This window comes from Leptinotarsa decemlineata, unplaced genomic scaffold (assembly GCF_025532065.1).
Source record: "Leptinotarsa decemlineata unplaced genomic scaffold, Ldec_3_MD MMD2_tig00026340_RagTag_RagTag, whole genome shotgun sequence".
NCBI lineage: Eukaryota > Metazoa > Arthropoda > Insecta > Coleoptera > Chrysomelidae > Leptinotarsa > Leptinotarsa decemlineata.
Genome location: NW_027412694.1, coordinates 10664047 through 10681950, shown reverse-complemented (window position 1 = coordinate 10681950; position 17904 = coordinate 10664047). Strand labels below are relative to the sequence as shown.

General features: G+C 35.7%; 1 protein-coding gene across 2 annotated transcripts in view; it reads left to right on the top strand.

Annotated features, from left to right (window-relative positions):
• LOC111502736 (uncharacterized) overlaps positions 1 to 17904 on the top strand; it is a 199537-nt gene that overhangs the window by 139938 nt on the left and 41695 nt on the right. For both annotated transcript variants that reach the window (XM_023156893.2, XM_074183695.1), the window contains one exon: positions 8580 to 9226. In XM_023156893.2, coding sequence (XP_023012661.2) covers positions 8580 to 9226 — 647 coding nt within the window. The remainder of the gene's footprint in view (positions 1 to 8579; positions 9227 to 17904) is intronic.

Sequence of the window (17904 nt, the reverse complement as noted above, 5' to 3'; positions counted from 1 at the left end):
TTGAATTTCTTATTTTTGGTGGGTGGCATGGGTGGCATGCCATTTAAAAATACAGTTCGTTCAATTCTATTCAGAATCATATTCAGATATAACTTGTACTATATCAGTTACCAAGGCAAATATTATTGTCCATTTTTATGCTTAATTCGTGGATTCGAGCGATCTTATTGCATATTTATTTGTTTGCTGGCTTTATTCAGAAGAAAATGAATGAATAATTACAGAAAATGTGGCCCGAAATTCAGGTACTCAATTAAGTTAGATGCCTCTGTTATTACTTACAGTGATGTATAGATGTATAAGAGTTACTATTATGAATTATATCAGTTTATTGTATTCGTTTGAAAATGCCCGTATAGGACCGAACTGCAGTAACATTAGTTACAAATACAAGTAGTATAAAACATAGGAAGTGTTATTTTCCAATGTTCATGATGATCTCCTAGTCCGTAGTACCTAACGGCTACCTCCATCAATTTATACAATTAGTTAAAAAATTCAATTTGGTGGGGCTTTTAACATAATTATGCAAGACAATCTTATACACTTTCAACAAGATGAAGCTCCACCCTATTACTTTCTTCTAGTTAAACAGAGGGTTGATGACAGATTTCGTGGCAGATGAACTGGTCGAAGAGGGGCAATAGCATGGCCACCACGATCACCTGCCCTATCGCTACTAGATTCCTTCCTATGAGGGCATCTAAAATCGATTGTTCATACAACACAGCCTAAAGATTTGGAAGATTTGAACTAAATATTAACAGCTGCGTGTATAAAACTTCAGGCGGTGTGTAGTAATGTATTTTGGGAGCAGACTTCATCATTATCAAACGGTTTGTTTGGGTCAAATTTAGTATTTGAAGTTTGACTTCATTACTGTTGACAGATTGATCCAATATTTGGTACACACATTTACTTTTGATGACAATACAATTCAATAAATTCTGTATCATTGTGAATCGAAGCTGGCCGCAGCTACAAAATGACGGATTATATATTTTTTTACAACAACCTCAATATAATGGGTATCAAATAACAGTGCGTGACTAGTGGAATAGTAGTACACTTTGGAAAAGATGCAATTTCAAAATGGCAGCAGCTACAAAATGGCGGATTACATATTATTTCACAACTACCTCCATATGGGTATCAAATCACAGAACTTGACTAGTAGTGCACTGTGAAAAAGATGCAAATCCAATATAATCTATACGAAGAAGTTTGTCAACACAGAATCGAGATATAAGCATGAATCTTCCAGCAATCCACGATATTGATCAGATGAAAAAAAATAATAAAATTGTTGGGCGTAGTGCAACCTGAGTAAATATGTGAATACTACGCCCAATACCGTAGATTGCTGAGGAAAGTGGTGTGATGATAGCTACCTAGGACCTTTCGAATATTTATTCAGCTTTCAGTACATTATATCTATGGTACAATTCCATAATAGTGGGCACTGAATTATCTGGAATATTATTGCATTAATTTGAAAACATTGCTGTGAATGTTATGACCCTATATATTTTATCATAATTTTTCCTCAACTGTTTACTATAATTTACTCATTTTATTTTTTAAATAATAATGGACAATATATCGAACATTCAATATAATAAATTGCCTTCCATTAATCCTTTGTTTTATTGTTAAACACTTGAAGATCTTCACGGTTTCATTTGCTTTCTCTGAAAATACTAAAAAAATTCAACCCCACCTTAAATTTGAGATTTTTGGAAATGTATCCACCTCCGCTCGAAGATTGATGTAATTTAATTAAGAATTAGCCTACAAAATGCCCGCTCAATAAAACTGAAATTGACACCCTGTATATAACTATTTGTCATCTCAAGAATTCTTCAAAAATCGAAGATCTGTTTTATTAACGCTTTCCCACGAGTTTGACCTTCTTCAAATTTCTCATTGTTCGAATTTTCTGTAATGAGCACAAATAATAATACTTGAACTCATTTCCTCATTGGTAAAAATAAACCTTTGCAGGCGTTTCTACCAATTTACTGTTAGGAGATACGCACTTTGTTCAAATATTCACTAGATTCGAATGGACTAGGTATATTGAGCGAAGCTTTCTTTCGGCAAGTTAAAGGCACTATTTACCACATTTTTTCGGGTATTTAATCTTGCTCATAAATCATTCATGAGGCCTAATCCAAGCTGGAAAAATGAAAAAGCACCGTTTTAAGAACTTCTCAAGTGGCAATATATATACAAGAGTTAATGTCCATACCAATAGATTTTTACGAGTTTTTCAACTTTTGGAATCGAATTGATATAGGCGGTGTCGGTAAAGTCGACCAGAGGAAGTGGGTTAATAGACTTAGAATAAGGTTGATTATATTTGAAAATGATAAGTATTTCCAATAGGTATTTTTAAACATTCATAACGAATGAAAATGATTTCTCAGACTAGGAATATCCGTAACTTTCAGTCAACAAACAAGATTATTCAGTCAAAGAGAGAAACTATTGTTATAGTCTGCTAAGCTTTCATTCAATTAGGAAAAATGAGTATAAGAATAATTCAAAATGTTGACTCACAAAAAATAAGTGTAAAAGATCGATACTTATCGTTATCTATTGTGGTTATAGTCGAAGTAAACGATATTGTGAATACTTGGAGTTGGCGGCACTCTCAAAGGCCAAAAAACCAATACATAGAAATGAACCGCCTGCGAAATAATCCACGTGGACTGCAGAATTGGCGGTTCGTATTGGATAATTTTTACTAACTGAGCTTTTGAGCGATTTGAATGTTGAAATTCGATATTGGTGCAGTTATAATTACTTAAAATTTTTGTTATCTGTTCAAAATGTGGCGTCCTTGGACAAGTAATAACGAGTGTGATAACAACGCAGACTTTTTCCTGTGTAGTGATTCCAATAGTGATGGTGAACAATGCGAAAAAAGATAAGTATCAGTGAATAAGATTCGGATGCATTTGAATATTAAAACACAGAGAGTATGTTTCAATGTATATAAGAATATACATCTCAAAGGTAAACAAACTATCACAAGCAACATCAGATTTGATCGAAATTTTTTTCTCAACTGTACGTAAAATAGTCCAAAACAAACCTTATGAACGCAAGACGCGATATCTATGGACGATGACAGGATTACCGAAACCTCCAGATGCTCATCTGATAAAATCATTGAAAAAAACAATATACGACTGTTACAAAAGCAATGAGATTCCTACAACTGAAATCATAAGAAAGAAATTGAATACTTCCGGTCATAACGTGAGCTGCTGTGATAAAACTCTTCAGAATTGGATACAGAAACTAGGATTCAGATTTAAAATAATGAACAAACGTAAAGTAGTTTTGGAAAGCAGAAGAATAGTGGGATTGCGTAAGAAATACTTGAAAAAAATTACTATATATAGACAAGAACAACGGCAAATTTTCTTTGGACAAAACTTGTTATGAGACTCACGACACAGTTACGAACGGGTGGACTGATGGTTCGAGAATGCCTGCAAACAAAGGATCGCGACTAATCATGGTGCATTGCGGAGGAAATAAAGGATGGGTTTCGAATTCTTTGAAATTATGTGGAAAAAACTTGAGGACTGCAATGTTGACCGTCTTAAGAACATGGAAGCTAATATTTTCCAGGAATGGTTTGAAAACACATCGATCCTAAATTTGGATGCCAATAGTTCTTGACAACGCTTCCTACCATTCGCGACAGCTCATCAAAGTACCGAATAAAAATTTGAGGAAAGATGAAATACAAAAAAATTGTGAGGGAATCTTCCAAAGAAAGGAAGGAAGTAATCAATTTTAAAATAAGTAACTCTATACATAGATGTGTAGATCTTGCAAAGAAGTAACTTTCAGTAGGATGTACGAGCGAATAGGTGAACCAGTTCGTTAAATACTTTGACACATCGGTAAACCGATCAACACTTCACAGGTCTATTATATTTGCGTCCTTAAAATGCCATAACAAGTCATTCGGTTCCTTCATTATCAAGTGTCCTTATCTGCATAGGCGTAGTGTGTTCTGTTTCTTGTGAAGGTGACTTTGTTTTGTATTTATTAAATATATTTTATTATATTTATTAAATAGACTGTTATATTTATTAACTTTAAAATATAAGATAGAGTTGGCCAATACTTGTTTTTCAAAATACATTATCATAGATTTTCATTACATTCACACTTTATTGTGAGATAATTAGTTGACCAAGTCATTAAACTCAGGTATAAATTGTTCGTTAAACTCAGGTATAACTGTCATTAATTAGTTCCTAGAATATTATTAGTTTCTATCTAGATAGTAATATTTCAAAAAGTATATATAAATCACAATGTATGTAGAATTCAGTTTGTTAGTGAACACGCTTGAAAAAGCTACTGTGCAGCGAAACACCTGTTGAGGATTTGTTAATATGTTCTAGTGAAAATCTCACAGTAAAGTGTTTTTCAAAATACATCAACTTCAAAATAGTTTTTGAGATAATTGAACAACTGACAAATAGCTGAATAATATGATTGCATTTTATTATTTTTGTAGTATTAAGATGGATGACGTAGCAGGTCCAAGTAATGTACAAAGAAAGCGGAAGTTTATGTCGTTATAAGAAAAACAGATTGTAGAGTGTACGAAAAATTAAAAATACACTTCGTACACTGGAAGCTGTAGCCCAGTGTTCATTTTTAACGGGAATATCCGTGTCGACAATTGAACGCATTGTACGTGAAAAAAAGGTGACTGGGGTTGTGCAAGCTCCAAAAGTACATTGGACAAGTACCAGAAAAATTTTGTACGCTATACCCATTCATTCTTTCTTTTTTGAGAATACCCAACCCCTCGAATCCATTAGGACAAAGGTAATGGATAATGATCTCATTCCAAAAATGATTTGTGGACGAGTCGAGCCAAATTCGGTAATAGTTATGGATAACGCTTCTTATCACAGTCGATTAGTAGAACAGCTGCTAACTATGACCACCAGAAAAGCAGACATGCAGAGTTGGTTAGGACGAAAAGGAATTTAATTTTCTGAGGACATGGTTAAGGCCGAGCTTATGAGTGTCATTAAACAGCATCGTGACAGATATCGCCAGCATGTGGTGGATACAATAGCTCGTGCTGTAGACATCAACATTTTGAGATTTCCTCCTTACGTAGTTCGTGAAAACGTGACATATAAAATTTCTGATGTCCAACGTTTATTAGAACTCTCAATGGAACGGATACGGAAAGAAGATTGGGCTAATGCTGTCGCCCATGTGATCAAGGAAGAATAGAAAATGTGGGCATTGGACGGAATGGTAGACACTTAAATCTATTATTATTTGGTTTTCGACCAAATAATAATAGATTCAAGTGTGCCTGGGGATTCCTTTTCGTACGAGTTAATGGATTCTGAAACTTCATAAGCATAACATAGGTAATTATTTCCTTGCTTTGTAGTTCTCTTTCTATATAAAAGGAACATAATAATTATTTTGTAAATTTTTCTGTTTTTTTGAAGTACTGTATTAGTCATAATGTAATCAGTTTTACCATTGACACCAGGTAGCGCCACCTACTATAACAATTTTTACGTAATTACCTACGTGTTTGAATAAATAAAAATATTATTTTGGTACGCCTCTGCAGAGTTGGTAAGAGGATTACCCGTTGGTCACCGCAAGTGCGACGTTGCTAATGAATCACCTTCAATTGAAAATTGTTATAGTATAAATTAGATTTGAAAATTATATAATAACAACACTTCCAAAATAGAAATCATGAAAGTATAAAACAACAAAAATTAACTGGCGCTCCAGAGCGACTTCATTGATTCCAGTGGCGTATTTGCTTTTTCAGCTTTAGGAAAACCCGGAAAAACTTGCAGCACCACATCATCTGAAGATCTTGATCTGTCAATGTTCTCTTTCTATAAAACAAAATGTAGGGTGTCTCCAGAGACACTATCGTCAAACTTAAACCAGCCCGTTTCCTCTTTGACCAAGGCATAGTAATGACCAGATTCAACGCCAGAACCACAGTGAACAATGGCTGTATGAAGATTATAATAGTGGTCTGCTAGATTGGAGTGTTCATCTATTTCGAACCTTCGCAAGAGTTTGGTGCTTCCGTCGGAGGTTCCGTTACTTGTTTTCTTATAGCAGTCAGTCAGCTTGGCGCATGTTTGGCAATACAGTCGATCATCACCTGTTAAAAGTTCCATCTTCAGGTTTTCGCGGCACTACCAGATGAGTCTCCATGTCATGATTGGTTCTCTCATTTCGTTAAGACCCCAGATTAATATTCCTTGTACATAGCTTGATAGCATACACTTCAGCCGGAAAGACTAATGTTTACTGACCCAGCGAGTAACTGAAGTGTAATTTCCCTATCCCGGAGTAAATTCCAGGTTCCCTCATATGTTCGGGACGGGAGTTGAATTGACATCTTAGGTAGTTGACAGTGAGTATTCAAAAATAAGCAAATATGTAAAAACTAGGAATCACTCGTTTGATGATTAATGGATTTGAGAAAGGCCTAACGCGATAATAATATATAGAGTCGCTTCCGTCAATTTCTCAATTCCAGAGGTATAACTGATGTCATTACGATCTGAATGGAAGGTTGTTAATTAATTTCTCTGAACATTTTCATTCCTTCAATATTATTCTTACAATGAGTAAAATAATATCCAGTTAAAATGTCTGATAAAAACAGGGAAGTATTCAAGGTTAGTAGATAGATCAAATATTGAATGGAATTGGCGCATCCTTGATGAACACCCATATTAAAACTACCTATTGAGATTAATTTTCAATTTCACTATAAAAGGTTCATAAAATAAACCTTATTAGTGAGTTTTGATAAATCAAATTGAGAAAAATTTTATGATTTTTATTCCGTACAATTAAAATATACACTACTAGATTGAATCGTTGAGATTTTAGCTTTTTTACCAATGCACGTCATCCGTTCATCTCTTCAAAAATCCTCCAGAAGATCTATCGAAAAAAAAATGCAACATTTGATTTTTTCATTGATGGTATTATGCACCATGGTTTTACTATGAAAGTCATTATTCCTGATCTTTTTTACCTTTTTTATTCCCCAGAAACTGCTATTGTTTATGGAGCTATGTCTGAATTGGCCTTATCAATAACAATTAAGTGTAGTAGGTAATTAATTCTTCAAAGTTAGTTTGAATTTCATTTGGATAGAATGTATTTTTTTGAATTGACACCTTGTATATTCTATTGTATACAACAATACAGCTGTGAAAGCTATTTTCCGGGTTTTTTGACTGTGGTGTCCAGGTTTAAAGTCTGACGTTTCGAGTACTACTGAGGTAGACATTATCAAAGGCGGTTTGGTAACGGTCGCAGTACCCGAGTTGATGCTTCCGTTGTCCCAAACGTATTAACTACGAAGCTAATATTTGACACTGATTTCATAATATTATTAGTGAGCGTGCTTTGGTTTCTCTTAATTGGATTTTCTGACAGATAGCCAGAAGATGTTCAGTGCCACGAAAAAAGGAAAACAATTGAAAAATGATGTTCTTTGATTGTTCTTCTTTCTTTTTTCGTGAATTGTTCACATTACGTTTCAAATAAAATGTGAATTGAAAAACGAAACAGTTGTTTTTCCTCTAATAGAGCGCCAAAATGAAAAGTTGAGTAGCGAACACTCACATGTCTGAATTACCTTTTCAATGCTGTGTCACCCTTAGTACTTTCCCTAATCAAATTGTATGAGTGAACAAAGGGTGGGGAGAGAAGTATAACAGTTGAGGTAACGATAGGATTTGTCCCCTTCTGGATTTAAAATTGACGTGTTTTTGCATTATGCTGACAACACATGTGTTTTGAAGAATTCGTTTTCGATGTCGGGTTAAATCGATTCATAATTACAAATTTCGTTCGCCATTTTGGAGCCACCATCTTGAAAAACATTTCATAATTTCTGACCCTTAAAACCACCACTTATCAATTTTGAGTCAAATAGGACCATAATTGCAAATCTCGTCCGCCATTGTGAAGTCGGCATGTTGTTTTTTCCCCTAGAAAAACTCCATAATGCATTGTCACCGAATTTATGTCAAATTAGCTTGCGAATGAAGTATCATAATTTGGAATACGGAACAGTTTTTTTCCCTCAAGAATGGTGCCAAAATCGAAAGTTAGGTAGCTAAAATTGATATGGGTGAATTCCTTATGAAATTACCTTCTTAACGAATTGTCACACTACTTTCCTATTCAAATTATTTGGGTGATAGTCACCGAGGGGTGGGGGAAGAGGTACGACAGTTGAGGTTATGATAGGAAGATGTCCCGCTTGGATTATAAATCGACGTGTTTTTTCATTTTTTTCAAAACATATGTGTTTTGAAGATATTCGATCTGTTTCGTTTTCGGTGCCCCACCATGTATAATGAAATCGTAATTCGAAGATTTTATAATATTCAATTAACTTAATTTCACTTATAATATATTCAGAACTATATTGCTAAGAGATTGGTTCTTGTATTTTTCTTCTTTCCTGGATACAGTTACTGTGGTGCTTACAAAATACCTTTGATTTCTTGCAGATTTCTTCGCCAATCCACCATGAAACACCAGAAAACGATTCCAACAATAACATACAAATGAAAACATCATCAGATCATTACAAAACAACCAGCGTGAGCCCGAGTTTTCAAAACCTACGTAACCCCAGTTCATCGAAGGGCTATAATACAGAACTATACGCTATTAGAAATGTACACAACGGTTCAACTTGTACCGTATCCCGATCACCAGATAATTCTTCCACGACTATTATGGAAAGCTGCAGGCCACTAAACCTGGGAACAAAATTGAAGAAGGTGGAAAATATTGTCGACTTGAATACCATATCACCAGAAGTTCTTTCGCAGTCTCTCAAACCACCAAATCTAGAAGTGGTTGGTACTCGAAAGAAACCTGAAATCGTGAATAATCTAAACGAAGCAAAACAGAATCCCATACAAGCGGATATAGCCCTATCAAAAAGTGTCACCTTGATCGATTTTGAAGGAGCGAAAGAAAAAATCCGATTGCCTTCGAAAGACATTGGCTCAGATCATTCTTGCAGTATTGATGGCGAAGAAGACATGGACGGTAGACTGACGAATAAAAGACGTCCTAAAGAGAAACTTTATAAGTGCGAGGATTGTGAGAAGTCGTTCAGTCAACTGAGAAATTATAAATATCACAGGTGAGTTTAAATTACATGCGATCTCAGAAGGGTATTACTATTGTGTCGACCATTAGATTTTATTGAATGAATAATACTCCTGTGAAATAGGTGATAATATTGATGTAAAGGTGAAGCCAAATTAATTTTTGGAAATGAAATTTCAAGTATGGTAATACCTCAAGGAACAGTCACAGGGCCTGTCCTTTTCATACTTTATTGCAATGATTTGAATTTCGTTATTTCAGATGCTATTATGTATGAGGAAAAACTCTTTTAATATTAAGAAAAAACTATAATTCTTCAAGAGGAAGTAATGCTTCTTTAAATAACTCAGTCTCTTGATTTAGCGGGAGAAAAATCCTCTTTGGTACGTAAAAATCAACTTCCGCTATTCTGATACTTTGTCACCTGTTGGAAGAGCGGCTCTCCAATGAGTTATGAAGAATATTTCTGAAACATATTTTTCCAGTGATAACAGTTCAGATCAGTTAAACGCATAAAAATCTTTCGCCAATTTGGCAAATATATATAATGATTATGTTTGTGGATTTATTTATCTTACTCGTTAATTGTGAAATTACATCAGACATAGATTGACAAAATCTAAAATCAATTTTTTTTTATTTTTGAAAAAGTTGTATGGGCCATGATTAGTAAAATTTTTCATCTCCAGTTTTATGTAGGGTGCATTATGAAAATCTTGAAAGCTGCTGAGAATTTTCTCTCACTGAAAGACTTTTTTATCAGATAGAAAAACGAACTGACAATGAAGACTGTTAGGTCCTTCAGAAAATAGGAATATTGAATTCAGTAGTGTTCATGTTTCATCATAGGCCGATCATTTACCTATGATGCTGATGAAATATTTGAAAACGCATCAGCTATTTTTATAAATTCATGAGTAATTCCAGTAGAAAGCTTTGTTTCATACAGATCTTCCTTTTTTGAATTCTCATATACATCCGTAAGTTTGTACTGTACAGTACATTTTTAAAGAGAAACTCATGTTTCCAAACTGAATAGATAAAAACTGATGGCCTGTGTCTGAGAGTAAATTTCATGACAAACTCAATGGTGAAAACTGCATATCGATATCTATCATCGTTTCTGAGTTACAACATGTTTTTCGAAAATGTGTATTTTCGAAAAGTTGCCATTACTTGTCTCTAGGAAAACATTTCCGAAGAACTTTTTAACGTAGAACTCAACGATGTAAAGCGTATTTCTTCAAATGAGATATCAATAGTTAATGGTGAAAAACCATTGTTTGAGACACCCTGTGTATTCCTACATATTTCAATAGAGCTGATGATTGTGTCACTTGAAATGTAACATTTCATTCTTCCACTTTGTTTGCCAGACAATCTGAACACAAAAAACAGATTTTGCGAATTCTTTCTTGTAGATTATAAAATACCAATTATTCAAATTTATATTTACTATTTTCGCAGATCTGGGGTTCCCCAGAACAGTCTGCAGCAGTACTCCTAAACAATCAAAATCAGAATGCTGAAACCTATTCAGACTCCATATTGTTTATATTGATTGATTTTATTCATTTTACAGTTAGGTTTACAAATTGACAACAACTACTCTGCTTCTTTTGTTCACTCGTAGACTTGTTTTTCATAGTGAATAAAGTAGAGTGAGAACTGGGGTACAGTCATAGATATCTCTACTTTCAGTAATGGCATATATAGAATCGGGGGACTCTACTTATGAAGGAACGGATGTACTAGGTGGTAGCATTGCCTGATCTTTGAACCAATTCCTGGTTTCGCCTGACAACGGTGATTTAGGTGACAATTTTTGAGTATCATCTATTCTTATTATTCTGGAGACTGCAGAGCAGACTTTGGCAGAGCCGTACTCTTACCATCTGACCTGAAAGACCACTTATCATAGAAACTAATTGGCTTCGTTGAGAAGCTGGGTTTATTTAGTCGAGTATCAATAGGTGTGAGCTACAATGAACTCTTGTGGGTTGCGGTGGAGGATCGAATAGACCCAGTCACTTTTGACCTAACCTAATCTTGATAGTTTCTAGAAATAGGATTTCTATCAGGAGTTCTTGATTGTTTGAAGGTGATTGACAATGTTTCGTGATGAATTTCACTAGTTCGGACTTCCATTGTCTACTATATAAAATGATTTGAAATCCCTGAAACAAGTAAAAAAGAATAATTAAAAAAGAATAGTTGAAAATAACAATTATATTAAGCAACAATAAACCTGAAATGAAATGATAGTGAAATAACCTACAAGTAAAAATATAATAATTGAATAAATAAAAATTAAAGGAATGCAAAAAAGAAAATAATAAAAAATAAAAAAGTGTAGAGATTCCAAGTTACGTTAGTTCACGACGTTTCGATTGTTGGTATCTACAATCGTCTTCGGGGGATGACTGGACTGATTCCTCCGAGAGATGACTATTTTATAGGTCGTTGAAATACTTTCACTTTCTCTACTTTCCATTTTCCGCTTCACTGATTCCGTGAGAGATGACCGATTTGGCGGGAGTTGGCCATTTTCCGTTTGATGATGGGTTTCCATATGTTTCGTATATCTACGCTGGCCTGGCTGAATACGTTGTTGGACAACATGTATGCGGCTTCCTTAAATTTTCTCCTGAACCAATGTTCCTCTCTGTGCAAGATCTCAGCTTGGGACCACTCGATGTTGTGTTGATGGGTCCAAACATGGTCTGCTATTCCTGATTTGCTGGGTTCTCCTCGCTGTGTGTGCTTCTTGTGCTCGGCAATGCGAACATTCAATGGCCTCTTAGTTTCACCAATATAGGATTTTCCGCACTCACAGGGTATCCGGTAAATGCAATTCTTGGAATCGCAGTCCGCGTTTGGGGGCCTGGTTTTCGTGAGGCTGCTACGGATAGTGTTACCGGATCTGAAACAGGTTCTAATGTTGTACTTGGAACCAATTCTTCTTATCCTCTCCGATAATCCTCTGATGTAGGGAAGTGCAAGCACTGGTTGTGATGGCTTCTCTTCCTTGCGAGGCTCCTGCTGTCTTTTAGCCAAAGTCTTTTCTACTATCGCTTTGGAGTATCCATTCCGCTGAAGATCATTTTTGATGACATCTAGTTCCTTCTCGAGACCTTCCTTTGTATTACAGAGCCCAAAAGCACGGTCTAATAGAGTCTTGATGATTCCTCTTTTTGTCGATTGATGGTGGTTGGATTCGTGGTTCAGATACTGTCCCGTATGAGTGGGTTTTCGGTATACAGATGTTTCCCACTTAGTGTCGGTCCTCTTCACCAAAACGTCTAAGAATGGTAATTCATTGTAGATTTCCTTCTCCATTGTGAAAGTGATGGAAGGTCTCACGCTGTTGATGTGTTTCAGAAAGGCGTCTAGTTCAGTATTCCCATGGTTCCATATTATGAAGGTGTCGTCAACATATCTCAACCATACTCGAGGTTTCTTGTGGGCTTCTTCAATGGCCAGAGTTTCAAACCACTCCATATATATGTTGGCTATGACTGGTGAAAGTGGCGATCCCATTGGTAGTCCTTCATCTTGTGTAAAGAATTCGTCCTTCAGTTAGAAATAACAGTTTCGTACACAGCATCCTAGTAATTCCATAATTACTTCTATAGGTAGATTCGTTCTCTCTTTCAGGTTCCCGTCTTCGGATAGCTTTCTCTGTATGATTTGGAGTGCTTCTTCGACCGGAACGTTGGTGTAAAGGCTTTCTACGTCGAAACTAATTAGTTGATCTTCCTGTGTGACTTCAATTGACCCTAGTAGTTCGCACACAGGAAGATCAACTAATTAGTTTCGACATGGAAAGCCTTTACACCAACGTTCCGGTCGAAGAAGCACTCCAAATCATACAGAGAAAGCTATCCGAAGACGGGAACCTGAAAGAGAGAACGAATCTACCTATAGAAGTAATTATGGAATTACTAGGATGCTGTGTACGAAACTGTTATTTCCAACTGAAGGACGAATTCTTTACACAAGTTGAAGGACTACCAATGGGATCGCCACTTTCACCAGTCATAGCCAACATATATATGGAGTGGTTTGAAACTCTGGCCATTGAAGAAGCCCACAAGAAACCTCGAGTCTGGTTGAGATATGTTGACGACACCTTCATAATATGGAACCATGGGAATACTGAACTAGACGCCTTTCTGAAACACATCAACAGCGTGAGACCTTCCATCACTTTCACAATGAATTACCATTCTTAGACGTTTTGGTGAAGAGGACCGACACTAAGTGGGAAACATCTGTATACCGAAAACCCACTCATACGGGACAGTATCTGAACCACGAATCCAACCACGATCAATCGACAAAAAGAGGAATCATCAAGACTCTATTAGACCGTGCTTTTGGGCTCTGTAATACAAAGGAAGGTCTCGAGAAGGAACTAGATATCATCAAAAATGATCTTCAGCGGAATGGATACTCCAAAGCGATGGTAGAAAAGACTTTGGCTAAAAGACAGCAGGAGCCTCGCAAGGAAGAGAAGCCGTCACAACCAGTGCTTGCACTTCCCTACATCAGAGGATTATCGGAGAGGATAAGAAGAATTGGTTCCAAGTACAACTTTAGAACCTGTTTCAGATCCGGTAACACTATCCGTAGCAGCCTCACGAAAACCAGGCCCCAAAACGCGGACTGCGATTCCAAGAATTGCATTTACCGGATACCCTGTGAGTGCGGAAAATCCTATATTGGTGAAACTAAGAGGCCATTGAATGTTCGCATTGCCGAGCACAAGAAGCACACACAGCGAGGAGAAACCAGCAAATCAGGAATAGCAGACCATGTTTGGACCCATCAACACAACATGGAGTGGTCTCAAGCTGAGATCTTGCACAGAGAGGAACATTGGTTCAGGAGAAAATTTAAGGAAGCCGCATACATGTTGTCCAACAACGTATTCAGCCAGGCCAGCGTAGATATACGAAACATATGGAAACCCATCATCAAACGGAAAATGGCCAACTCCCGCCAAATCGGTCATCTCTCACGGAATCAGTGAAGCGGAAAATGGAAAGTAGAGAAAGTGAAAGTATTTCAACGACCTATAAAATAGTCATCTCTCGGAGGAATTAGTCCAGTCATCACCCGAAGACGATTGTAGATACCAACAATCTAAACGTCGTGAACTAACGTGACTTGGAATCTCTACACTTTTTTATTTTTTATTATTTTCTTTTTTGCATTCCTTTAATTTTTATTTATTCAATTATTATATTTTTACTTGTAGGTTATTTCACTATCATTTCATTTCAGGTTTATTGTTGCTTAATATAATTGTTATTTTCAACTATTCTTTTTTAATTATTCTTTTTTACTTGTTTCAGGGATTTCAAATCATTTTATATAGTAGACAATGGAAGTCCGAACTAGTGAAATTCAGGAGTTCTTGAGTTCAGTGCATTAAATCACAGGGTTTAATGCACGTTTAACGTTTGTTTGAAGGTTATTGACAATGTTTCATGATGAATTTTATTATTTCTGACTTCCATTGTCTGATATTATATTAAATGATTCGAAATCCCTGAAAGAACAAATAAAAAAGAAGAATTAAAAATTAATAGCTGAAAATAACAAATATATTGACCAAAAAAACCTGAAATGAAATGGTAGTGAAATGAAAAACAAGTAAAAATAGAACAATCCACAATCGTCTTCGGGTGATGACTGGACTAATTCCTACGAGAGATAACTATTTATACGTCAGTCGAGTACTTTCACTTATCTCCACTTTCCTTTTTTCGCCTCAACGGTTTAGTGGGAGATGACCGTTTGGCGGGAGATGGCCATTTTTTGCTTGTACATGGGTTTTCATATGTTGCCTATCTCTACTCTAGCTTGACTGAATACATTGTTGGACAACATGTATGCGGCTTCTTTGAATTTCCTTCTAAACCAATGTTCCTCCTTGTTTATGATCTCAGCTTGGGACCACTCGATGTTTTGTTGGTGGGTCCAAGCATGCTCTGCTATTCCTGATTAGCTGGTTTCCCCCCGCTGTGTGTATTTCTTGTCTTGTGCTCGGTAATGCGAAGATTCAATGGCCTCTTAGTTGCACTGATATAGGATTTTCCGCACTCACAAGGTATCCGGTAAATGCAATTCCTCAACGGAACGGCTACTCCAAAGTGATAGTGGAACAGACTTTGGCTAAAAGATAGCAGGAGCCTCGCAAGGAAGAGAAGCCGCCACAACCAGTGCTTGCGCTTCCCTACATCAGAGGATTATCGGATAAGATAAGAAGAATTGAATACAACATTAGAACCTGCTTCAGATCCGGAAACATTAACCGTAGCAGCCTCACGAAAACCAGGTGAAAACGCGGACTACGATTCAGACCCATAAATTGTCATCTCTCGGAGGAATTAGTCTAGTCATCACCCAAAGACGATTGTGGATACTAACAATCGAAACGTAGTGAAGTAACTTGGCTTGGAATCTGTTATATTTCCATTTTTATTTTCATTTTCTGTTGAAATGTTCTATTTTCACTTGTATTTAATTTCACTATTATTTAAATTCAGCTATTCATTTTTAATTCTTCGTTTTTATTTGTTCTTTTAGGGATTTCAAATCAATTTATATAATATGACACAATGGAAGTCCGAAATAATGAAACCCTGTATTTTGCTATTTCTCCTATTGAAGCATTCATTGGAAAGTGTGGAAAATTTCGGAACTTTGACACTCTGATTTCTTTTTGTAGTTAAAATTTAGTTTAAACTCTGATAATTATTTATTATTTTAATTCATTCATTATTCATGCATTCATCTCATTCAAACCTTGTCAAGTGAACCGCAATCCTTGTTTTGTTGGTATGCTTGAAGTCTGGGCCGTCGCCATAGGGGTGGATGGGGGGAGCCTCCCCCCTGCTTTTTCGACTTGGGAAAAAGTTGGGAACTTTTGGGTCGTGAAGATAAAAAAAATAATAGTAAAAAAATGAATGAAAATCATAAAAATAAAAATGAGAAAAGAAAAGGATAGGTAACAAGAAAATGGAAAGAACCGGGAGAAGGTTGGGATTTCCCAACATGCATAACTTGGAGACCCCATACTTTGAAATTCTGAGTTGTTTGAAAACTTCAAAAAAGTTTAATTTCTCCCAAGTAAGAGAACAGTCCTGAACAGTCCACAAATTTTGAAGTGACAATTTTACAAAATTTCGAACTTTTCGCTGTTTTTTCGACTTGGAAAAGTTGTGAAATTTCGGGCCGTGAAAATAGAAAGAATAATAGTAGAAAACAATAAGCACAATATTATTCAAATGTTGTTCCTTTCATTTCTATTGAATATTCCTATACATGGTGGATATGGTGGAAGACCAAGAACCTTGGTCCAAAGCAGAATAATTCCCATAATTTTTCATAATTATCAAAATTTATTTTTGTTTGTACATACCCTAATGGACATATGCATTCAGCCAATCTTTGGATAGGTAGGTAAGAAAATCAATATAATATTATAGTATTAACTAACCCTTCGGCTTTCATTTTTTCGAAAGTTGGGAAATTTTGCTGGTGGGTTTGGAAAAATTTGGATTACCTTCCCCACTGGTATTTCTTTTCGCTACGGCCTGCTTGAAGTGTCTCGTATTCCAGTGTAACCGAGTTGGTCTACAGTTACAAGGGTTGAAAAAGAGTACAGTACTTTCTCGAATATCTGTAGATGGCGTAGGAATAAGGGCTTTGGTATCCCTTTTCAGCACTAATGATTCAATTTCTATGAAAAATCAAGAACTGACCTGCTCCTTGCCTCCGCAAAACAAGAGCTAGTCATTTCAACTGGGCACAAATACCACTTTCTCACTTTAAATCAAGAAAACAGTGAGAAAACGGTACAATACCAGATCAATATAACAATACTGCTTGTTTTTCTCTGCAATATCTTTATATTGAGTTGAATCAAGTTCCTATGAAACGAAATTATATTATGAAATCGATATCAACAATTACTTCAAACCAAATTTGTACAAAGTATCGTAATGTTATTTTTTTTTGAAATTACAGACAATACGGAAATAGTTTGTTTATTGACTGGATGACCACCAAATTTGTAGGCCAGGCACCGTAACATGGTCATGGTGTCAAAACAAGTGAAATAATAAGTGTTTTATTTCTCACGGTCGAATTTGTTCGGGTGTTAAAAATTGAGGTGAACAAACACCATTAACATAATAACCAATCTCAAACAGAGCGGGAGTTGAGTTTTTCCTCACTTCAGAAAGCAAATGATTGCTACCCGAATATAAGAATTTTCATTCTCATATTTTCATTTCTTATAGTCAACGAGGAATTCATAACTTTCATTCCTTAAGGAGATTATTTTTCATCTCACGATGAATTAACGAACTTTAGAATAAAATCTGATTATTAATATTCAATTTGAAACCGATAGAGACCCATGCTTTCAAATTTGCACAATTTCAATTAGACTAATCTAGTATTTCCTAACACTAGGTATTCAAGTTACGTTACGAATTGAAAAAATCTGATTTGGCCAATATTTATTTTCAATTATGACGGAATTTGAACGTATTTCAGCAGCATTATGCTCTGCCTCAGTTAACATGATAACTTGCCGAAAGGGTTTATCAGAACTTTGATTTGCGATTGATTAAATTGTTTCATCGAGTTCGTCAAAGTTTCGACCATTTTCCATTCCTCTGTACAGTACAGATG